General features: G+C 38.1%; 1 protein-coding gene across 1 annotated transcript in view; it reads right to left on the minus strand.

Annotated features, from left to right (window-relative positions):
• GPC6 (glypican 6) overlaps positions 1-25,229 on the minus strand; it is a 712,773-nt gene that overhangs the window by 66,524 nt on the left and 621,020 nt on the right. Inside the window, exon 5 of the mRNA XM_005516797.2 lies at positions 1,366-1,496. Within this exon, the coding sequence (XP_005516854.2) occupies positions 1,366-1,496 (131 nt within the window). The remainder of the gene's footprint in view (positions 1-1,365; positions 1,497-25,229) is intronic.

Raw genomic sequence — 25,229 nt, forward strand, 5'->3', positions numbered from 1 at the left:
AAATGGTATTGGTATTAATCTTTATAGCAAATAAAATATTTTTCAGGGACAGGAGAAACAGTCTGCTCTGCTACAAACAAGTAGTGAGATGAGCTCATGCCAAAACATCATTGGACTCTGGCAGGGGATGTAGCTTTCCAGCTAATGGGAAAACTGTGAAAACCAAACAAGTAAAAAGGAAAACAAAATACACCTGGGCCTGGGGTGAGTTTTAAGTGAAAATATTTTTTGTTTCTTTTTTGAGGTTAGGGCTGGGTTTGCTGAAGCTAGCCTTTAATTCCCACAGTATTTGAGAGAATTTGGCTGTTAAACACCTTGATCACTGGTGCCAGAATAAAGTCTCATCCTGCAGGATGTAGACTCCTTTTAAAATCCAAGGAACGTCATGTAGGTTGAAAGCAAATGGCATATTGAAGGAAACTCTTAGTAACCTGCAGCACTTGGGACATAAAAAGCATCTAATTTTGGGTTGACAGGAAGAATGTAAACCTCAGGCTCCGGCTTTTTGTCCCCCCACTTTTTCCCAGCTACAGCAGCTTCCTTCCAAGCAATGGAAAATCACTGACTTAGATGGCAGTTTGGGTTAAATGGGGCTTAAATGGGGGACAGAAGCTCCTAATGCAGATAACTTGGCAAACTGTTGACTTTAGAATTTCAGTGCACCGATGAATGTTAAGGCAAAGCCATTAATTGTTGGCTATTGGCTCAACAGCACCTGCTACTGAATTCGAAGGATCTTATTAATATGGGGTTCAGAGGTGGTGGTGATCTGTGTATACACACACACATTAAAAATGGAAAGGAGGAAGCTGGTATCATTAGGTCTGTTTATCTTTGTGTCAGAATCCAGACAAAACTCTATCAAACTGAGTCTGGTAATCAGAGACCGGCCAATGTAGTATTTCCCTAGAGTGGCCATTAAAGGAGGTTAAATGGAACATTTTGTGTATTCACCTCAAACACATTGTGCTTCAGTCTGACCTAGATAAATCAAAATGTGTTTGGAAGCTAATATGGAGAATCACAGATGAGACACGAGTGGAAGTTACCAAACTTACTCCGCAGGATAATGCTTAAAGAGTTACTGCTGGTTTTCAGCACTCTATTTTCCTTAAATCTCTTACAGCTATTAATTTGAAGTTTAATAAATGGTAGCTTTCTCCCTTCCACTTCCTTTTAAAAAAAATTGAGCTTGTTTAAATAGCTGAGGAATTCAAAAGCAGTCTGGTGAGCTGTTGAACAAACAAAAGTAATTTCTGGTGGTCTGGACAATCTTTCTTAAAGTCTAGACAGAAAAATTGGTGGAGATGTTTTTCCCCCCACTTGTGACATTCAACAACAGAGAAGGCATGACTCACACAGTACCTTTGCTGACACCTGCATGCTGTTTTCTTGCATGTTCATGATGGCTTCAGAAATCTTGACATCAATAGGATCCATGACTGATTCAATGTTGAATGGTCCCTCTAATCTCTCCGCTACCAGAAGCATAGCATCTGTTAAAACACAAAGCAGCCATTCCCTTAAAGAAGGGATACCTTTGGGTTCCTCAGGCAGACCAGCATTGCCAGCTGTAGGTGTGGATACCGAGCACTCCTCAGCAGGAGTCTGGGGGGATGTGTGGCAGCAGCACTGTGAAGCCTGCAGGGCAGCTTCTCAGCTGTCAAAAATATCTTCCCCTACTGCTGCCACCACAGAAAGAGGAATAAAGACTTTAAAAGTTAGATTACTATCAGTTGCCATAGCATTATTGAGCTTGGGGTAAAATTGTTTTACACAGCTTCTCAAAGCAGTCAGTGCTCTGGAGTGTACTTATGTAAGTTCCTTCCCCAGAAAAAGCAGGATGAGAGAAATGAATCCCTGGGGTATGTTCTTAGAGTTTGTGTGAGATGATGAAAATTTTGTTATGATATATCGGGGTGTTATAATTAAAGCAGCTGTTCTTTCTGACCTTAATGATCTCATTTTCTTGCAATATGAACAGCAGATGAATATTGGATTTCTGCCATAGTATATAGGTATAAACCATGTTTGCCTTGCTACATTTTCAAAACATGTCTGTAAGTTACATGCAGAAACATATATTGTTCGTATGTTTTGGATTAAAAAAAAAAGTTTGCTTAACTTCCATTAGAGCCCATCTGCAAAATAATTTAATCTTTTAACTTGTTAATGTTCATTAACAAGTAAAAAACAAGGAACTGAGCAGAAATTCATGGCAATAAAAAAGATTTTGCCACAAATCATACATTTGTCTATACACAGAAAAAAATTTATCATAATTTATGTGGCAATAGCCATGTGATAAACTGGATTTACAGTATATCCTTTGAACATCATATTTGATCTTTGTCTCCTATGTTACATTTAGATTCTTCAGCAACTAATCAGCTTTAAGCAGATGATGCTTGTAAATTTAACATGATAAACAAAAGTCTTCACATGGTCTCCTCTTTATACATCAGACTTAAGCTCCAGAAAGTACCAAGCAGACTTCCTTCTGAAACAGACCCATGCCTGCTTTGCTGCTGTAAGCAGCAGTCCCACAGCAGCTGTGTGAAGGCATGGAGCTCCCCATAGATCTGACAGCAATGCTTGTTAGCTTCACACTTGGCTGCAAGCCACAGAGGTTTGTTCCAGCATGGACATCTTCTCCTTCCCCATAAAAGCACAAGAGCATGGAGGTATGGGAAGAAGTGGCCGGTGTCTCACTCTAGGAGTTAAGACAGACACCACCACGCACAGCCTCACCTGAGCTGTTATGAGAACATAACCTGCGTTATGTTCTTTATGTGCTGTCACTGCATACCCAGAAATCTCGCTGCAATTGGAATTGCTTGGCATGTAGCACCTAAGCACTTTTGCAAATTCACATCTAATATTTCACAGTACTTTTAGACTGGAAAGAGTGCAATGCCAGTTATTTGTAGTGAGGTGTATAGCACTTGTTGCTAACTGTGAGAAACGGTGAGATGATAGGAAATTGGTTTCAAGCAGAGGTGTTATTTTGTCTGCACATTATTTTAAAATTCTTTATTTTATACCCTTTCCAGTGGGAAATGGTGAAAATGGGAACTACCTCTGATAAAGAAAACAGTTTTGATACACACAAAGACACACACATACACATGCACATACATACATTTACAGATTACTGCAATAAGTTAGCAGATTTTCCACATGCAAAAAAAAAAAAAAAATTACAAAGATAATTTGTAAGTGGGAACTCCAATGAAGTATTTTCTTTCTCATGTTCAGAATGACCTGTACAAAACATTTATGCTTCAGTACTCTGTGAGCAATGTGATCAGCTTAAATCCTAGGTGCCACAACCAGTACTAGGCATTGTTAGGGCACAGGTCTTGGTGGCTGGATTTTCATAGTTTACTTCAGGAATAGGGTTAAGAATAGGGTTACTGCATAAAACAGTCTAAAGGTAGATTTAAAAATTTTTTTCTTTAATTTTTTGTTTTGTTTTGTTTCAGTTTTTTTGGTAAGAGTAGACTATATTTCAAGTTAAGGACAGGTGCCTCTTTATACAAGTCCATTTAATTTTGGAAACCAGAAGGTTGGGGAAGTCTAGTGCTAAGCCCTAGTACATGTTCAGGGACTGTGCAGAGTTCAGTAAATGCATAATTGCTGGAGATCTCTTGGGAGAATGGGTAGTGGCTCAAGTACTTCCTGCTTCTCCTGATGGCACGGGGCACGAGTTATGAATTAAATCTTGAAGTGAAATCTCAGTTATGTGGCAGAAGAGAAAAGTGAATCACCTTTAACTGAACAAGAACCACAGTTCTAATTTAAGGACAGCCTTTCCTCAAGCAAAGTGCCTTCAACTCCAAAATGAATAGCTCTAGGAGATGCAAACTAAAAATCTGTTCCTTGCTTAGACAGTTTGTATCTTTATAAAAATACCCTTCAGCTAATCAGCTTCTGTTTTCTGAACCTAAAGCCTAAAGACTTGGTCTTTATGTGTACATCTATCTATTATCTATCTATCTATCTATCTATCTATCTATCTATCTATCTATCTATCTATCTATCTAACTATATCTATATCTATATCTATATCTATATCTATATCTATATCTATATCTATATCTATATCTATATCTATATCTATATCTATCTATATATCTATATCTATATCTATCTATATCATTAGCCATTGTCAAGGAAATGAGCAAAGGCCATTTTGTTAACAATGTGGATGGGAATGGAGAAATGTGGATAATTCTTGGCTGTCAGAAGTGAGCTTTTTGCTATGTTGAGCTACTTTCTTTGATATAGTATGGTATAGGTTTGAGGATGCTTTCAAGAGCTGGGGTTCAAGTTAGGTTAGAGTCAAGTTTATATTTCAATCACATGGGCTATAGCTTTATGCTATTGCTCTATATATAGGAAAGGAAGAAAATAGAGAAAATAAAAGAAAACAAAAGAATAGAGAAAAATCAAACAGTAAATCCCTGCTTGTCCATATTTTTTAATTTCTCTCTCCTTCTTTGACTTGGAATGTGGAAGGTTTTCATAACTTAAGTCTGTGGAGAAGCTACCCTGAAGCAGTGAGAGGCTATGAGCCAACAGTGACACTTGATATTACAGCCTTGCGATCTTTTATTTAGTTACATCTTAAGGACAGCCCAGGGAGCAAGGGGCTAAGGGAAAAATATAACTTGAAATATCCACACCTTTATTGATGACATGTACATCTTTATATCAGCATTTTGTATTTTTGTTTTGCGGTTAGGATGTGGGATAGGACTAATGCTGAAGTAGAGGCCGGTACAGGGACATATTTGAAGAGGAAGAGTCTGAGAAATGGATTAAATGCTGTGACAAGAGATGCTTGAAGGGCTGAAGTAAAAAAGATTACTCCTTCAACATTATTTCTGAGGCTGACAAAGTTGTGCTTCCAGTTAAGGCTCATTTTAGTGATCAGGCAAGACTACAAGTCTTGGACAATTGCACAGTTCAGATGAGTTCTTGCACAAATGGAAAGTTAATATTTGAGGACTAATTTTTACTTCATTTTCAGCAGCTTTGTGGGGTCATGGCTGACTTAGCAGTGCCCAGGCTGCTGGGTTACTCTTGTCTCCTTCTGGTAGGAGTACTACAAGCTCAGTCTAACAAAAGAGGACAAACAAGTGTCACTTCTATGAATGCCAAAATTATTTCCTTAGCCTCTGTCTGACTGGGCTCTCCCTACTTCTGACCACCATGCTGCTCCTAACTAAATCAAACATATCCTGATGACACCTGACATAGACTGAGAGTAGCCTGGAAGAACAAGGTAGTCTTACTATTGTGAATGTTCAGGCCCCTTGGGAACAAAATCACTTCTGTATTTAACTAGATTCATACTATACCCTTTTTGAGTTAGGCCTCAGATTTAAATTAAGACTGAATTTTTCATCCATAACTTTGATTTCTAGGAAGAAACACTGTACAGTGTTTAAGGTGAATTGCTCTCTTGGAAAATATTTCCTCAGGTCATTAGGTTGAATTCTCTTTTTTGCCAACCCTAACTCTCACTGCAGTGATAAACTTTATTATCCACTTGTACAGTTCCATATGAGTACATACATACCAGCTACCCTGTGCAATTGAGTGAAATGCAAGCTGCTGAATATAGTGAAAATCAGATGAAATGTAATAAATGGAGATTTATGACAGGACAGTGAAAATGTTGTAATGGTCCTCACCAGACTGTGAGCTCTTCAGATCTAAAATTGTGTAATTGTGTACCAACAAACACAACACTGCTGTCCCATGACATATTTTTTCCTTCTAAAAATGTTAATATTATTACATAAGAAGAACAGACCCTTGAAGTGGACAAAAGCCTAGCTGAGTTCAGTGTAAATCTGAGTGGGCTTAATAATTTCTCAGTCACATCAAATAGTGATAAGATATGGAAATACTTTATGAGCCCTAGGCATCTCCAGGGAAAAGAATGGATAGACTAACAATACAAATGGACAAGAATCTGCCTCTGTTTCCTTGGAAATGCATCAAGCCACCCCCTTATTATCTTGATACCGAAAGTGATGTGTTCTTGTTTGTGTTATATTTCTTTCAGGGCAGTTTCCCAGAAAACTTCCTAGTGAATTCCAGATTGAAATAAAAGGAGCAGGGACAGTGACACTGATTTATGAGACTTCTCACAAGTCAACCCCCACCCCTGCCAAAACTAAGATGAAATACAAAGTTCTCACAAGAATAATCAGTGCCTCCTTTTTTCTTGCCCCCTTTCTATCATCAAGAAAATGCAAGGAGGGTCTGCTAGGAAAAATTCAGGAGAATGATAAGAAAAAGCATTTTTTATGATCTCTGTTAATTTGGCTGTGACATCAGTTGTTCATTTCATGTACATTGTTGCTTTTCTACATCAAAATTATCAGTGAGATTCCAGCGGCGGCTGAGCTTCCCCCCAGGGGAATCCAAAACAGAATCTATGGATGAAGTCTATAAATGTTCTTTCTTCATGGAAACAAAGAATGGTAAAATACTAAATTGCATGTCCTTCACAAAACTGCAAGGTATATTTTATTTTGGGAAATAAAAGAGGAAGATCTTATTTTAAATTCCCTATTAAGAGTTTTCTATTTTTCTTCTAGGTATGTGGTCTTACACTTATTTATGGAGAACTGCAAAGTGCTTGTTCCCAAAGCTGATGGTGGAAAAAAGTAAGGGTAAGCTTTTATTTGTGAAACTTCAAAGGACTTGTCTATGGACAAGACCATGGATGAAGATTAAACAGTTGTAAACAGAGTGAACAACCTGTTGCAGTTGACTATGACCTTGAGAGTGGCAATGACTGTTCTGGAAAATCATGTAACTGTTGATATGCTGGGCTGCAAGGCAAGGGGAGGCAGGAGTCTGGATTGTATTTACTAGGTTGTGCAGGTAAAACTCAGTGAGTTTTCCATCATGACACTAAATATAAATAGTGGTCATAAAATCTTTAGAGCGTTAGATGGTAAACTAATGAAACAAATTAAAAACTAAAAATTGAAATGTGAAATATGGGTTCATATTGACTTTTTACAAATATAATATCAGTGGAAATACATCCTTGGAAATACTCTGCCAAAACTTTTACTGCTAGATTATGATTTACTAAAAAAAATCAAGAAGAGGAAAGTAAACCTCCACCTCACATTTAAGGGAGGTGATAAGAACTCTTCTCAGGAAAACAGAATAAGGAATGACAGTGATGCCAAAACTGCTGTTTTCCTTAGGGTACCTTCTCAAATTATTATTCATATTAGAACTCTGTGTGGTTCTATCCTGATGAGGCTAAACTGACACATTTCAGATTTCCTCTCTGAGTACCATTAAGCTCCACATACATTTTATACTATGGCATAATAATATTATTATTTTCTTCATCCTGCTTTATTTTTTTGGTTTTGGTTTTGTTGGAGTTTTTTATGTAAGCTTTGTTTTTGTTTGTTCTTTTGTGTTCTTTTTTTCATGGGAGAAGGCACTTTTCTTAAAATTCATGTTGCACTTGTGCAAAGGGGATCTCAATATTTTTATCTGGATATTCAGTTAACAATAACCAGTTAAGCTTCTCTCTGGAGATATGCAGGCAAATAACTTATCAGTCCTTGCCCGAGCAAAACATAAGAAACTGCTGGATGTGGGGTAAAATTTTTCTGGAGGTAAAAATTATCAGCATAGGCAGCTGAACAAAACAGGGAGCAATGGGGAAAACATATCTGGGGAGGGTTGTTTACATGGGAGAAAACCAGGGCAAAGAAAGATGGATTAAGGTGAGCTAAGGAACAAGCATGGGAAAATAGGTGGAAAAGGGCATGTAAAGAGGCCATCTGGAAAAACCACTGGTCAGCAAACTTGTCAGCTGCCTGATCCCTGCAGTCTGCTCTATATCCTTATTAAACTCTTCTCTTAACCAATTTCTGGTTGAGAATCACAGCATAATTGTGCAGAATATTCTGTGTGTGTGTGTGTGCATAACATGCTGCTAGCAAGCTTCAAGCCAGTGATCGGTGAGTAGAAGACCAGCAGCAGGGAAGACCTGGGGGTTTCTGCTGGACACTTGGTTTAGTCTGGGTGCAGAACCTGGACAGTCTTGAGGTCCAGGCTGTGGTTCAAGGGAGCTGGTTCAAGATGTGTGTGTGTGTGTTTGAGTAAAGGGGTCTGCACACAGCTCCCAGATGAACAGCCACAGGGGCAGTCTGACAGGGATCCACCCTCTTATCCTTTCTGAGCTTATAATTTCTGCCCATCATCCTGGAGCACGGAGTTCTTCAAAGGAGTAGTGCAGAAGGATGCACTCCTGAAGGAGCCTAACTTTACACAGTACAACCAAGACACGGAAAACTCCATTTCAATTTATTTTCCTGCTGTGAGCAGGCTCAAAATTTTACCTGCTGGAAAAACACCTTAGCCACCACTATTCAAAAGTGCTCAATAGCTCTCCTTTTAAAGCTGCTTCTATGGAATACTTAGCTATTCTGGACAGAAAGACTGGTATTTAAAGTACACATTTAAGAAGGAGTGAATCCAATTTTCTAGCTTATGCTTGAAGAGCTGATGTCTGAAGGATGATGTAATGAAATTATGTCACAAGTTCTTTCAGGAGGGTCTGGAATCCAGAATTGTCCCTGCCAGGTTAATTACCAGTTAGTTAAAAAGCAAACTTTAAAAATGAGTGTAGATAATCAGATCTAGTTTTTTATAATTTGTTCCAATTAAAAGAATGTACAGATTTAAAAATTAAAATGTCATTTTTGATATTTCTGATCAGCTACCTAGCCATGTTGGTTCTTGACTGTATCCCTTACTCTTCCCTCAAAATAAAAAGGAAGAAAAGTACTGTCAACAGTATGAATAAACTAAAAGAATTTTTGATTACTCCTGTTGGAATTGTATCTAACTGTCTCTTAGGTAGAGCAGCACAAGAAATTACGATATATGTATGAAAAGTTATTGACACACAATTGTCATCTTTCTGCATCTGATAGAAACAAAATGAGTTTTGTTGGGTGAACTGCAGTTTCACTAGATTTTTTTTTGAGTATTTCCTATAGCATACATTTTTCTTCCATGTATTGAAAAGAATCGCAGTATAAAATATTTCTTCTTCTATATCTTTCTGTAACTTTGAGGAATTCTAAATAATTTATACACTGTTCATATCTTATTTTTTTATACATGATCATGTCTTATTTTTGTTCATATATACAAAAAGAAAATAGCAAAGACTAGGCAAAATGGTAACCTTTGTCTACTATTCTTATTCTTCCACTACCTGTATTAGCAGATTGCAAGACATTCTTCTGAACTGGACTTTTAGATAACATTTTTGCTAAATGTTGAGAATTCTGTCTGGATGTTTGACATGCATCAATTAATAAAACATAATACATTCCTAAAATCTTTGTCTTGTTGCTTTTTCCATACGCCAAAAGAGGTTTAAATGATCTCATTGTCAGTCATAGGAAATGTCAGTAAATAAAATAACCCCCATTGATGCATGCCTGTATGCTAGCTTCCATAGTTAATTTAAATTTGTATTAAGATAGTGTGTATAATTCTTTTAAGATAGGTAGAGTTTGAAACACTGAAAGAAGTCCATCTTTCTGACTCTTTCCTAATGAGATAGGCTGAAATGTTTGAAAAGAACAAATCATAGCCTGAAATACACTATTACATTTAAATGTATCCTTAGTAAAAATTTCCTGGGTATATAGTTTGTGTTATCTTTATACAGTCAAAGACATTAGAACCTCAAAGATCTTTTCAACCTTTCCAAAGCCCATGCAGAGTTACAACCCCAGATATAAATTCCTAGGTATAAATTCACTAGAGATCTGTGCAGAAAAATTTTAAAATAGCTTTGGTACATTCTTCTGACTTTTTTAATGAAAGCTATTTCATTATCTGTCATACATCATTATCAGAATATTTGTCCAGCTATGTGGTGCATTTTTTCTGGTGCTTAATTTAACTATTTCTAATAAGATGCTTCATGAAATCTTAAACAGTTATATTATTTATTGTTTTTTACATCCCTCTTATCACATCTTTTACATCCCTCTCTTATCACATCTTTTAGTTTGTGCTTGGTCATACTTTCCATGTTAATTTTCTTATTCTGTTTTCACAAGTGATTTTCTCATGTCTTTTCCTGCTTTTATTTCCTTTAAAAGAGTTCTCTAGTATTGTGATGCCTATAACTAATTAAACTTTTAGAGTGGTATCTCATTAATGTTGTTTTGCAGAGGTCCATTTTGTTCCATATGTCTAACTCAGAAAACTTCCTTGATTCCCTTGATGTATCTGATTTCCTTATCCCCTTCATCACAACTGATTTATAATTCATATTTCCGACGTCAGTCCTGACACATTTTTCAGATGTCTCCTTATACCCAGCATTTACAGTGAATATAATTTCTACACTGCTTTTTATTTTCTTCTCCACTTCTAATTCTAAATTTTGTGCAGTAGAACTTTTTCCAACTTTGACATGGTACCTTTTAAACACATAATTAATGACCTATCCATTATCTCTTTGGAAAACTGACATGTATTTTACTTTTATAAGAAGTTTGTTTCAAAAAAATTTTAGTTATTTGAAGAATAACCTCACCCTTTAGCAGTATCTAATCTCCACATAGCATAGAATCTTATCTTAGCATCTGATCACAGAATGGATTGGATTGGAAAGGACCTTAAAAATCAAGTTCCAACACCCTGCCATGGGCAGGAACATCTTTTACTTGACCAGGTTGCTCAGAACCCCATCCAGTCTGGCCTTGAACACCTCCAGGGCCAGGAAATCTACCACTTCTTTGGGTATCCTGTTCCAGTGCCTCACCACGCTCACAGTAAAGAATTTTTTCCTAATATCTAATCTAAACCTACTTCCTCTCAGTTTGAAGCCACTTCCCCTTGTCCTTCCATTACATACTCTTGTAAAAACTTTTTCTCCATCTTTCGTAATCTTTCTACTACATAATCTTTCTACTTAGTCTGGTGGTATCTATGACTTCAATGTCTTCTGCAAAAACCCAGTTTAAACCTAGCAAACTGATGTTCTTATTGGCAGTTTATTGCCTTATGGAAGAACATTGGTCATCATTCTATTTTTTTCTTTTCTGTGAATAATTTTTTCTGCTTCATAGTCTCTCTATACCACTAGATGTAAAGCATCTTCAGTGCTGCATTATTGATGCATTTTTAGCCATTCTTTGGGTTAAAAGGGTCCAGTGGATGCCCACCTAGATAATGAAAATATTTGAGATAACTTTTGCTCCAGAGACATTTTTAGTAGACTCCACAGGACCTTATCTCAAGACTTCCCTGTAGTTATCTTTTCATCAACTGGGATTGGGGGTAAACAGTAAGGTGAAAATGGACACTAGTGTTACTGTTCAGAGGACTAAATACAAAGACAGAGCTAGGAAATCTGAGGAAGACCGCATGATACTGAATGACTGAGCAATAAAAAGGAATCAAGTGATGAGTATAAGAAAGCAACAACAAAAAATCCTAATATATTTTAGGCAATGAAGGGTTTTGAGATGGCCATTGCCATCCAAAACCAAGTTTTTTAGTTCATGCTACCATAACATTGGCTTAGCAATCATCAGAAAATCTCACCCTGAATATTTGGAATAACTAGAGAAGGAAAACAGCACCGAAGAAAACAGGTTTATAGTTAGAAATAAATCTACAGTAAAATAACATCACAGATAGCACACTGCAGAGGAAGTGATAAATGAAAGCTTTAAAATATGACACAAACCATAATCTAACATCATACAATCCTGACTTAGAAAAATTACCAGAGGATGCAACAGTGGCCATCCAAATTGGGGGTGACACAGGGATGTCTTAAGGTTCAGTGTTTATTCCAGTACAGGAAAGGAGATGTAGAATATGAAACTAGTGGAACACATTCTATTAATTTCTTTAAGTTACAATAATGATAATTTGTTAAGTCCAAGTATATATGGCAAATTCCTCAGTGTTGCCATCTTTTCAGAGAATGACTGGATGATCCCCAGTTTCTTTGGCAAATTCAATCTTTATTTCCTCTGAATCAAAGAAAATAATTGTCTGTGTTTCATGCAGGAAGCCACAGCTGCTGTTAAGGTCTGAAATACATACTTCCCAGGTACCAGTGCCAGGTTTTTGAACAGACATCCTACGAGTAACATCTTTCCTGCTACTTTGTCAGTAAGAGGACTTTATGCCTTTCCTTGACATAAATAAACAATCAACCTATGACCATCTTTGCTGGCATGAATCCATCCCAATGGAGCAGCTCTTAGGGAGGTGTCACATACAGTTGCACAGACAAAATTGATTTTTGCCTTTCATTTTATTGATTAATATGGAAATGTACTGCGGATATCTCATTGCATTTAAAAGCCTTCCACTATGCAGAGAATTTTGAGATGCCTAAGAGCATTTTCTCTCAGCAAGTCCCAATGCAGCAAATAAAAACAGTGGGTTTTTTCCATCCCCACTGAAAAATGTTTGAATCCCAAATGATTGCATACATCAAGGCTGTCACAAATCAGTGCTATTGGCATGACTGATCTATTTATTGTTTTGACATTCCTCTTGAAAGGAAAGAGCAATTTCTCTATGTTTGCCTAGCTGCACTAACTATATTATTGGGATGAAACAGAACTAATCAATAGGATAGGGGCAACATTGCAGAAATCTCAAGCTCCTTAATTCTTCCAAGTTATTTGTGTCCTGATCTTTTAAATGATCAAGACTAAAAGTGTTTGTCCAGTCTAGAGAAGGTCAAAGTACTATAAAAAGTTAATGTTCATCACAAGGCCACTTGTCTGACATGCTGTGATCATCATAAATATTAATAATAACACACAACAGTGTTTTGCAGAAAATAAAAGTCTGTTCGCACTGCAACTTTCACAGCAGGAAAAAAGTGCTTCTAACAGAGGGTGAAAAATTTAAAAATGGAACATTTTCCACAGAAAGATTACTGTCTGGCTGCACATTGCTGAGGCTTCCAGGCCAGTGGCCAGGGAACCACTGCATTAATTCTCCCTCTAAAATTTTGGATAATCTAAAATGAACATTTTCCAAAAGAAAAAAACAACAACAAAAAATTCATCCAACAGCTCTAGTTTCATCCAATGGGGACTTATGAATATGAATCAATTCTATTTCCCCATAAGACTGCTGAATGTCATAAGAATGGACTAGGAAATCTAGGGACATATGGGGATGTTTTGGGATCAGCTTTCTATAACTTTGAGTTTTAACCTGTTCTTTCCATTCTAAGCACCTAGTAGAACAGTCCTCCCTGGCTCCCTGAACACTACATGTGGAGATGTAGTCAGCTCTGGAGACATCTGGAGAGATATTCCATCCTCCCAGTTTATTTAGGGGGTAAGTTTGCTGTGAACTTATTCATACTGCATCCCCTCTTTAGGAGCTGTCTGGCTAAAGCAGCAGCTTTGTGCATTCAAGCCTCTGCACAGCTCTGTCCCACCCTCCTTTTCCAACTGAGCCCCTCCTCTGTCACTGGTGTGCCGGAGACTAGACTTTGTGAAATTCCTATCTTTGTGTGCATCCACTGAATCCAGCTCCTCTTCTTACTAGAACAACAAATGCTGATGAAATTCCGCTGTCACTAACCCAGCTATAGCCCTGGGATACGAACACTGCTTTCATTGCAGCTCTTCTTGTTCCTTCCAGACATAAGCAAGAACAGGGTGCAGATCCAGTAGCACATTATAGAAGAAATGTTAGGCTCTGTCTGTTGCACCCACAGTTTATTGCTGTAAAAAATTAACACTGACTTCAGATTTTCTAAAAGTGATAGTGTAAATCCAAATATGTAACCTCTCAATGCTATACATTTTAAAGAAGGCATTAACTTTATTATTAATACTTATATCTGCCATGAATAGGACACGACCCAAGGCCTAATAAAGTCAGAAAGCATCTTTTCAACAATTTATTTTGGAGAAAACTGTTCACTCCTGTTCTCAGATTTTTCTGAAAAAAAAAATCAAAATTTTTTTTTCCTAGCTGAGTGTATGGAAGGAAATAATTGTTATTCCCATTTCTGCACTGATATCTTTGGACAGTACTATATGGAAATGAGCATGCTTTGGCACAACAGGACTAGGTGGTAATGAAGTTGATGATTTTGTTCCTATTAAACACAATAAGCCATGGCAATTTTGGCTCTGTTCAAAATATGGATGAAAAAAAATCAATGTTTGTCAAATGGAATAGGATGCTATCTATGGAGCAAATGGTCTTCCATTGTTTCAGAAGAGAAAACCATATGAGAAGACAGAAAAAAAGAGCAGCAAACACTATTCTAAAAGTTGATACAGAAATGACTGCTTTCTTAAAATCCTGTTTACAGGTATCATATTTTTCAAGGAAAAACTAGGAAAAATTACATCAACTGACAGTGATGTATGCTGTACTGTACACTGGATTCTATCTGCTCTGTGGGGAAATCTTTTCACAGAAACTTAACATTGCTGATATTCAGTAGCTGAAAAAGGCCTTCCAAGTCAAGTGTGCTCCCGTCAGCTAAAGGAAAATTTAAGATGCATTTTTTGTTCTCACTATTTCCCACATGCTCTATACAGAAAGATAAGAGTTAATAATATAAATAATGATGATTAACTTGGTAGTATCATGTTCCTTTACTAACCAGGAGGGAAAACCCAAGGCTTTTATAACACATCAGCCTAACAACATCTTTTCACCTAAGGCAGGCAAATACTATTTCTATATCCCACCCTTAGGTGGGGTCTCTGTGCTTGTGAGACCCAGCCTGGAGCACTGCATCCAACTCTGGGGCTCCCAACATAAGGAAGGCCTGGACCTGTTGGAGTGGGTCCAGATGACAGCCATGAAGTTGAGGTTCATCTTGGAGAAGGCTGCAGTTAGACGTTAGAGCAGCTTCCCAGTACCTAAAGGGGCTTGCAAGAAAGCTGGAGAGGAAATTTTCACGAGGAGATGTCATGATAGGACAGGGGGTCATGGCTTTAAACTGAACAAGAGTTGGTTTAGAATAGATATTAGGAATAAATTTTTCCTATTAGGAAACAAGGGTGGTGAGGCACTGGCACAAGTTACCCAAAGAGGTTGCAGAAGTCCCATCCTTGGAAGCATTCAAGGGCAGGTTAGATTGGGCCCTGAGCAACCTGGTTTAGTGTAAGGTTTAGTGTAAGGGAAGACATTGGAACTAAGTGGTCTTTAAGGTCCCTTCCAAAACAAACCATTCTATTATTCTATGATATTTTCTTTTGGAAAAGCAAGTTAGACAACTTCCCATTTCAAAAGTGAGTTGCACAAGTGGAACTAGAACAAACCTGTCCTTTTGGTGATATTTACTCAAACCATGGAACAAAAATATTTACTTTGATTATTTCAAACATTTCTCTCTTGCTATGGAAACATAACAACCAATAAATTCAACTTACCCCTTGTCCTAATTTTATTGCCTAACTTTTTTTTATTTGTTTATTTTTTCCTGCAAATATCTATGTGCTTAATGTTAGTTTACAGAAATATCTGTAGAGGCGTTTCCATTCATGAATGAATTATTGTGTCTGTGATTCAAATGAGTTTGTTCAGCTTTGTCACATGTCCAAGACCACAGTTTCTTGATGGAAATGAGACAGAAAAGTTTTACTAAAAACATCAGTCATTTAGATGTAAAAAAGACAATATATGAAAAGACATTCCTTACTTTTTTGTTTGAAAAAAATGAATCTAATTTAAAATGGAAAAGTGTCTGGCAAGGAAAGAGTATGAAAAATTTCCATACCTCTATTACACCTCTTACTACAAAACCTTTCCTTCCTTCATTCTTATTGGAAGGCTAGAATATCTAATCAAGGACTGGAAATACATTTGCTGTGAACTAAGTGGTCAGTTACAAAAAACAAAACAAAAAAAACAACAACAACAACAAAAAAAGGCATGCCAGATTGTCTATAACTCATACTCGTGGTTTCCTTTAGGGTAAATGGTTCAGTAGAACTGAAAATATAAACTCTGTTATAAACTCTGTTTATAAAAGCCTTTCTTTGAAATGTGAATAAAGATTGCAGTCACAACATGATCTTGTACTTCTGGATAGCTGCCTGAAGGAACAACAAGGAACACAGGAGTGTTCATGTGTCTTCTCAGGCACTTTCTCCTGTCCTTATGCTATTCTGGATGCATGAAACAGTCTGGATATCTACATGGTGTAGTGAGAAAGAAGGCTTGGATATTATGCATTGAGGAGGATAACTTGCAAGAGAGTCCAAAATTGAGAAAGCAGTGTCAGAAGACAGGCCAATTGTGCTGCTCAGCTCAGTCACAAAACCCATTTAAATCAACTGAAAAAAGGGCTTATTCTCCTCCATACCACTGAGGATAAAATTTCATCCTGCTGTGTCCCAGCACTGACAGGGAGGGACAGAGGTGGTTGGAGTTGGTTGAAAACAATCTCAGGTTCATTTTCAGCATGATGTGATCTGCTGCTGAGCAGACAAAAAGATTGTGGGAATGTGAAGAAGCTTGCCTTACAAAAGGCAGCTTGCATTAGAATGGCTTTTACTGTGTTCAAAGTGGTGTTGCCATCTCTGTCAGGCTCTCAAGTGGCTCCCACCAGCCCAGGTGTTTGCAGGAAGAGGTGCCCACAGGCCAGGACCGTGGGTGCACCCAGCAGAACGCTGGCTGGTTGGAAGGCTCTGACCATGTGAGTGCTACTGACTCTCTCTGCAGCACCAAGCATAGCTCTGGAAAAGGATCTGGGGGTTTCTCTGCAGGGAGAAACATTTCCAGAAGGATGTAGTGGGAACAGCATACTGAGAGAGGCTGAAGTTCCAATATAGAGGATTGCTATGGTGCTGGAAACAGTAGCCAAATGTGAACCAGCTGCAAAAGAGGGCCCACAGCAAAGGTTTGTCAGAATGGTGCCAGGAGACTGTGAAAACATTTTCAAGAAAAAGTTCTTGCCTGTTTCTCCTCAGTTGGGCCCTTCTGCTCATCTGCTATTCTCAGACAGCTGTTAGTCTATGGTAACCACCGTGCACTTTAAAAATGCTTAGAAAGTTTTGAATGCCTCCGCAGGACAATTTTAAAAGAAAATATCAACAGTAAAATGACATCTTGTTATGTTAAGACAAATATATGCCTTTCATTGAATACCAGATGTAAAAAATTTGTTTTTAAAACAAAAATGTGCCCATAAATCTTTCTTGGTTTAAACAGGCAGTGATTTTTAGTTCTTTTTATTTTCTGAAGAAGCAGAAAAGTATAACAATAAATGCTGATTGGAAAGGGCATAACGAGTTATGTACTAGCTTGTGTTCTTTTCAGCTCCCTAAATTCATTTGCTTGAGAAAATGGTGAGCAGGTTTTGATAGTAGATTGATGGTTTCTTCTGGATGACAAAAAAAAATTAAATCTGCAACCTAGGGGACAACTGGAGGAATCTCAATCCTGTTCACACTAAAGAACAAAACAATTATTTATTCATGGAGACACAGACTATTAAAGACTTATTTCTTCTGGACTTTTTTTTTTTGGTTCAGTTAAAGATGGATTTTTATCTTTATTGTCACTTATGATACATTTAAGGGTTTCTGATATGTGATTGCTTTGTAGAGCTTCCTGCTGTTTGTAAGAATCTAATTTCTTAGATAAATACTGCCATTAGCAGTTATTTATCCCTTTGCCATTAGGGCATACTCCTTGATTAGTAGTTTCATGAGTTGCTTACCAAAGAGATTGCACTGTGCATGTTCTTGAGAATCAGATAAAATATCCTTGTTCACATTCAGCTCCATTGTTTCACACTCAGCTCGCCAGTTTTTACCAATCACTTCCTCATGTTGTCCCTGAACTCTTAGATAAGTCATTAATAAAAAACCAATACCATGGGTCTTTGTGTGCTTTGCATTTCATTCCTTTCTCTCAAAAGAACACAGCTCCAATCTCCAATTCCATTTTACCCAAAGCATTGTTTGATGGCATGGGAAATAAGATGATGATAGCCCAGTCTGAAGTGTACAGCACCTTGTCTGCTCCTACTGGTTTCCTGCAGCAAGCAGTGCACACATAGTTTAGGGGAAAAAGAAGTGTCTGATGGCAATTGCATTTTTAACTCTTGGGACACACATTGAAAAAACTCCTAGGTATTACTGAAGGTTTACAGTGCATTTAATTTTGTTTCAAAATTGACAGAAATTTCCTTCATATCCCATTTCCCCCAGATATTATGTGCAAATTGGATGAGGTCACCAGGAAGACATTTTGTTTAACAAGAGTTTATCTGAGTTTGAGGCAAGGGAATAAATAGACACTTCTTCTTTTTTCCAGATGGGAGAGAAGTATAAGAGGCCACATATCCTAGGCTACTGAATTACTGGGTGAAAGTATTTGTTTTCATAGCCAAAGACAGGTGTCTTCTAGTCCTTAGGTTTTCTATAAAAGGCCTCTCTACAGTGCACCACAAGGCATGTGGATAGAAAGCCTTTGTTGCAGATAAACCAAGATAAAAGTTCATCCAAGAGAAGGAGGGAGGGCCACCCAAAGAACCACGCTTCATCTCCCAGAAAAGAGTTATTCCAGTATTGTTAGTGATGCCAGCAAAGGAGCCAGGGATCTACTGGAAAATGCAGCAGACTGCAGAGAACTGCAGAGAACATGGATTAGGGCTGTGTTGTGGGATAAATGTGTTGCAGCTATTATGAAAAGCATCTCTCTATCCAGAGCTGATGAATCCTGCAGCACAGAACTGCAGAACAGAGAGCTTTCCTCAAATAATCTGATCAATCTCTCTTGTAACAGTTTAAAAAACTTAACACCTTTGTTTTAATGCTTTTCTTACTTCGTGTTTTGTGCTGTCCATAATGCACTGTTAATGGCAAGTCATGAGATCCTGCCTTCAAGCTGTCACCATTTGTTTTAAAGAAAAAGATCAAAGAATTGTAATTGCGAAGTCTGCTCTGATTCATCTGTTACTTAAAATGCACTGTGAAGGGTGATAAAATAATTTCTTCTTTATATTGACTCTGGTGACTATTTTCATCATTTAGATTACTGAAGATTTGGTGGTTTACAGTATTTCTATAAACAAGATTGGAATTTCACCCATTTGGATGTAGATATACCTGCATTTTGTAGGGTTGTGCTTTATATTTGTACAACTGTTTACATACTCGTGTGCACACACACGTACATCTGCCAACACGTGCATACAAATTTCAGAATTGAAAGTGCAAGTAAATAAACCCTTTAGACACACAGATGAGTATCTGGCTGCAAAACCGAGTATCTGTTTGCTAGTTGCTAGTACCAAACTATGGCAAATAAACTCAAAAGCTACAGTACATTTATGAATTTTCACAAAAACTTCCAGTGCTGTAAAAATACAGGCTCAAAAAGCCACTCAGTGACTTTTTGTTGCTGATCACAGTTTGGCTTGGATTTATTTAATGGAGGAAATATTATTCCATTCTTTTGTTATATTTATGATAGATGAAGGACAGGACAAGACAGATTTATCTGCCTTAAATGTTACTGGTATATTTTGTATGTTTGCAGGGTCTGATTATTTATGCTGCTTAAAACTGACCAGCACATGAATCCAGCAAAGAAACTGAGCAGAGAGCTGTGTTCTCATCCCTGGATAATTCAAGAATTTTGCAAATATGCTTTTGGCTTGTACATTATTATGATTTACAACTACTTACCCACAGAAAAGGGAAAACACTACAGAAAATAACGAGATAAATTATTTAATGGTTTCAGCTTCATAATTTTCAAAATGGAGCAATTATCTGCTCTAGTTCCACACATTACAGAACGGGGCAGTGGGAAATTTCTCCAGTTGGATGGCAGAATATTCCCTGTCTCATAATGGAGAAGCCATATCTTGTCACCCCCCTGCTTAGAGCTGGGAGATCATGAGTTGCCTGGTCCCAAGAACAAGCAAAAGCTGCAGTAGCGTTAGGATCTCCATCTAGGTAGCCTTGCATGCCAGGGCTGAGCTAAATAATCCACGTGAGATTGATGTGCACCCTAGCAAACGTGCATATATTTTTGTGTGTATATGTGTATATGAAGTCCTGCACACATAAAGCAGAGTCCCACAGAATGAAGCACATCACCATCCAAATTGTTTAAGTTCTAAAATGGAGATGAAATCACAGAATCGTTGGATAGGGACCTCAAGGATTGTCAGGTCTAACCTTTCTCAGCATTAGCACAACCTAAACCAGACGGCCCAGCATCCTCTCAAAAGTATCCAACGTTGGGAAATCCCCCACTGCCCTGAAGAGATTATTCCTATGGCTGATGGTTCTCATTGTGAAAAATTGTCCTCTTGTGTTCAGTCAGAATTTCCCCAGGAGAAATTTGTACCCATTATTCCTTGTCCTTTCCATGCAACTTTTTGTAAAAAGGGAATATATCTTTGTAACCACCCTGTAAATATTGGAACACGGTGACAAGGTCTCCCCTAAGCCTTCTTTCCTCAAGGCTGGGCAAACCCAGTTCTCTAAGCCTTTTCTCATATGGCAGGCTCCCTATATGTGGAACATCTGGTAAATTTTATTTTTTTATTGACAAACTAGTGTTTGCTATAAAGGCTGTTTTTGCCAGCCCTTTTGTTATTCAGTCCAGCTGGGAGCTGAATGACATTCTCCTGCCCAATGTATAGCTCTCAAGAGACCATGTCCAAGCGTGTGTAAAAATTAAGCCATTAAGTCATTATGGATGTTAATTAATAGCCATGCTGGCAGGGAAGGGAGAAGAAGTCCTCAGCTAACTTCTCCTGCTCACAGAGGTTTACAGAATTTAGAGTTCTGCATTTTTTCCCCTTCAGTGGGTTTTCAATGTAAAAAAAACACTGCAATGTAAAGGGTGCAATGACAAAAAAGTGAGCAATGACAGCCCTTGCGGCTGAGCTCTGGTGTGTGTTAGTGCATGCAGAACCTTGGACAGATGGGTGTGCATTTGTCTCCCACCAAGGCTGCAGAGGGGATGCAGAGGTGAGATTGTTTTATGTGACAGCAGAATATTAGAACCCTAACTATATGCTACCACCTTGATTCAAAACTAAGTACAGGTCTGGTATGTTGGAATAATTCCAGAAATTACTCCATTATTTTTTGGAAATGTTGGGGACAGAATGTAATGCATCAATTCTGCCTATGAAAAACCATTTAGGGCCATGAAAGGGCTCATAGAGAACAGCTTCAAGCACTTGATGGATCGCTTGTGCATTATCCCTACTGATTACTGAACACTGCATCTGGATAAGTACTTTCACTTTGATTGAAGATACAAGGTGCAGACTTTGATCAAAATGAATTACATGCTTACTCTGCAACACTTTCCCAACTGCAGGCAGAAGGCAATACAAGCAGGAGCTGGAATTGTGATCCATGTACAATGGGAAGCAAGAGTTGAACTTGATAATGATATTTTCCAACCTAAATGATTCTGTGATTCCGCAAAGTCAAAAGTAAAACCGTGTAACCAACACAAATGTCAAACTGGTTCATTGGTAATAGGAGATTTACTCTATTTGCACTTTAAAGTCATTAGTATTATATAAATATAAATTTTCTTCCAAGGCTCTGATGGTGTAGGAACAGAGTAAGTAGGTTTCTTATCAATGAAATGAGAATTAGAGTCCTAGGGCAGTACAAGGTGCTGCTGGATGTTTCTCTTTGATGTATCACCCTAGGAACAAAGTTTCAGAGGGGCATGCAAAAGGCAGGAGCCCTGGGCTAGCTACCTCTGACTATTGACACCCACTGATTGGAAAAGCAAGTGGCTTCCTGCTGGCAGTGGGAAATGTGCATAAAGTTGGACCTTCATGGTTCAACTCTCTCCATGGCCTCTGTTCCCTCACTGCTCTTCCCACATGCATCAGGTGACTCTCCTGAGCTCCAGGTGCAGTAAGACCACAGCCCCACCCCAGCAAGTGCTCAGGAATTTCTTAGTGCTCCTCATCTCCTCACACATGGCTGAGCCCCAGCTTCCCACATGACTGGAGTGACCCTTTTTAGTGTGAGGCTGTAACTCGGAGCGGCCCCGGGGCATCACCCAGTGCCCAGCATGGAGAGGCTGTGGGCAGCCTGGAAGTGCCCACTGCAGGGTGGCTGACATGCAGTGCCTCCCTGCACACCCCTGCTGTGCCCAAATCCCTTACACCTCATCTTCCTCCCGTCTCATCTCTCCTTTCTCTTCTGCTTTGACTTTTCCTGCTTAAACTTAGACACTAATCTTGGGTTCCGTACTTGGGTTTAAAACTGGACTAAATCAGCACATCCCAAAAAATCACTGGCACCAATGGCTGCACGGGGATATTTTCCTTTTATTTTAGTGGTCATCATTTAGCACTCACGCTTGGCTGTACAGACAAACCAAGTGCTATGCCTGATCGAGCTGTTAGCTAGATAGAGGTGCAGGGAGGCTGCTGTGAGAATGGGCTGCTCAGCAAGGCAGTGGCAAGCAGAAATTCAGCTGCCATCTTAACTTTTTTCTGTTAAATGATCTCCTTACTCATAGGCTAATCTGTTATGAAAATTGTCAAGTGAAACCTGAATTAAAAACAACATGTGCCCTCCTTTTGTCAGGTTAGTTTCCTCTTAAAAAAAGTTTTTATTTTATTCTATTTTTTTTAAGAAGCAGATGGAAGGAGGAAGAGCTGCAGACAGTGGGTTCCCAACAACTTCAGTTTTAACTCCCTCTCTTTTTCTCTACTACTATGATCTGTTACTTAAACATAGGCTAGGTTGAGAATAAAGAAAACAGATGTTGCAAACTAATTTTTTATGTACCACCTTGCTTTTTTGCTATAGATTCAGCTGCCTCTTGAAACTCTGAAAGACATTAAGCCTCTGCTTTTTTTGTTGTTGTCCCCATCATGACGACAAACATCACATATGATTACTTGTAAGAGTAAAATTGGCCTTTCTTGGATATGTTATTAGAATGATTGGTTTTGAAGGAGGATGTAAGAAGCAGAGGCTTTGACTAGAAAAAATGGAGGTGTTGCAAGGGAATATAGGACAAGGAGGCTTCTTTTCAAAATGGGTGCAAATTGTAGGAGACAATTTCTAAAAAATAATACATAAAACCACTCAGTAGTCCTTTGAAGAGTCTTAAATTTGCTCCACACTGAAATACAGAGGAGAGAGATAGTAAGGGCTGTAAGGGCTTTATCCAAGGTACCCAAGAACAAAGCTCTAGACTGTGCAGCAGCAAGCTTTGTTATTTATTTCAGTTGCTGTAAAATGGGCATGGAAATTGTTCCATTGCTGACTGAAGGCAATTTTGTTTGATCATACTTACTACATGCAATTTTGGTACTCCTTTTCTTGGGCAATGAAATAAAGGATATGAAAAATGCTACAAAAAGATGTAAGATTATATTCTAGGAAAAAAAAATATAAGAAGCCAAATCTCTTTTGCTCTTTTTTAGTATTTGAATATTAAACTCAACAATTTTAGTTTTGAATACATACATGAAATGCCATCCTAAGTTAGGGATCCAGTTTGAACAAAAGGTTTTTCTGTCCAGTGAAACAGTTCAAATTCAGTTGGTACATTTATTCTGGCCTTTTGGTTCAGATAAAGATGACTCCATTTAAGTACATTCCTTGCCTGTCCTCACTTTGGTTCACTTCGCAGGGTGGGCTCAGGACAAACCAACTGGATGCCTTTGAGAGACTGCAGTATGGGAAGATGTACTTCAGGATCACATTCCCCCCATCCCCAGGGTCACTGGACACTGGTGCTGGGGACCAAGGCTTTGAAATGTGTATGCTTTGAATGTGAATGTCAGGCCCTCTGCACCAACTGGTTTGCTTTGCAAATCTGCTTCCATTGCTCCACATTTCTGGCTGATAAAGAATGAGCATTCTGTACACAGAATTTGATCTTCAGTCAAAGGTGAGGTGCGTCAGCAGAGGCCTCTGGAAAGAGATCTCTGCCTGCCTAAACCCAGATACCATAACCAGTCTGGCAAGATTTCTCCTGGGATGTTTTCAGAATCACGTTTTTCACTGTCTAGATAAGGAATATAACTGTTTATGCCTGGAGCTGAATCAATACGTAAAGTTTGGGTGCAAGTTGCAATGAAGTGGAATTTAGCTTCCTTACTGACTGAACTCCCTTTAATCAATTAATTATTTTGAGCAGACATGAAAATTTAAAAAAAAAAATTAATATGTTGATTTGCCTACTAACTTTTCTTTTGACCACAACAGGTCAATATTACAAGTGAGATTCTCCTCCTTTCTAAAGAAAAAACTCATAAACTTCCTTTAGCATGTATTGATGATCATAAAATAAAACACTTTTCAGAGGGTTTCACATCTTACTTTTAATTCATACTTATGTTTTATCAAAAGAAGTTCTATATATGTTGCATTTTTAAAGCTGTCCTCAGATACTCTTCTTCTATTTCTGTGGTGTCCTACTTCCCTCTCTCTCCCTCCCTCTCTCCCCACTCTCTTTCTCTCTCTTATGTACATATAAATATTTTATGGAAAGCAGATGGTCTGGTAAAGTTGCTATCCACTTAAAAAGGCAGAAGATGAAACAGAATGGGTCATATTATTCCCTAACTTATGCTCATAAAATAATTCTATTAACATTAAAGTAGGCACTCGAAGCTGTAGGATTTACCCCCATGTACTGAAGTGAGTTACCTGCACAAAGCCTAAATCATAATTATTGTTTTAGGATGACAACTGTAATTAACCAGGGAAACCTTGGAATAAGAAAACAATGTGCAGCCAAATGGTGTTTATACATGATCAAAGAAAATAAATATTGGCTGAAAGGGACACTCTCTCTTCCTCAGCCTGTTAATCAAGAGATGGTGACCTTTTATCCTGCATATTGAAAGGTCTTTCAAGTTGGTGAATCTTTGGAGTGCAGATCTGTTGATCTTCTGTCAGAGAATGATAGAGGCTTAGAAGCCAACTTTTAAGCTCCTGGCATTTCAATAAAAAATGATCAATCATAATAAATGATCAAAGACCTATATCTTTTCTTCATAAAGAATATCTCTTTGTTGGTTCTAATCTGAGGAGCTACCCTGAAGGTAATTTAGTCTCTCTTTTCTCTGTACAATACCAGCTGGATATTCTCCTAAAAACATGGAGAATTTGAACAATTCACTGTGAGACAGTGGCCTCTGAAAAGAGGACATGTAACAAGAAATC

This window comes from Pseudopodoces humilis, chromosome 2 (assembly GCF_049639895.1).
Source record: "Pseudopodoces humilis isolate 2021_Gansu_Grassland_sample_001 chromosome 2, ASM4963989v1, whole genome shotgun sequence".
NCBI classification, from domain to species: domain Eukaryota; kingdom Metazoa; phylum Chordata; class Aves; order Passeriformes; family Paridae; genus Pseudopodoces; species Pseudopodoces humilis.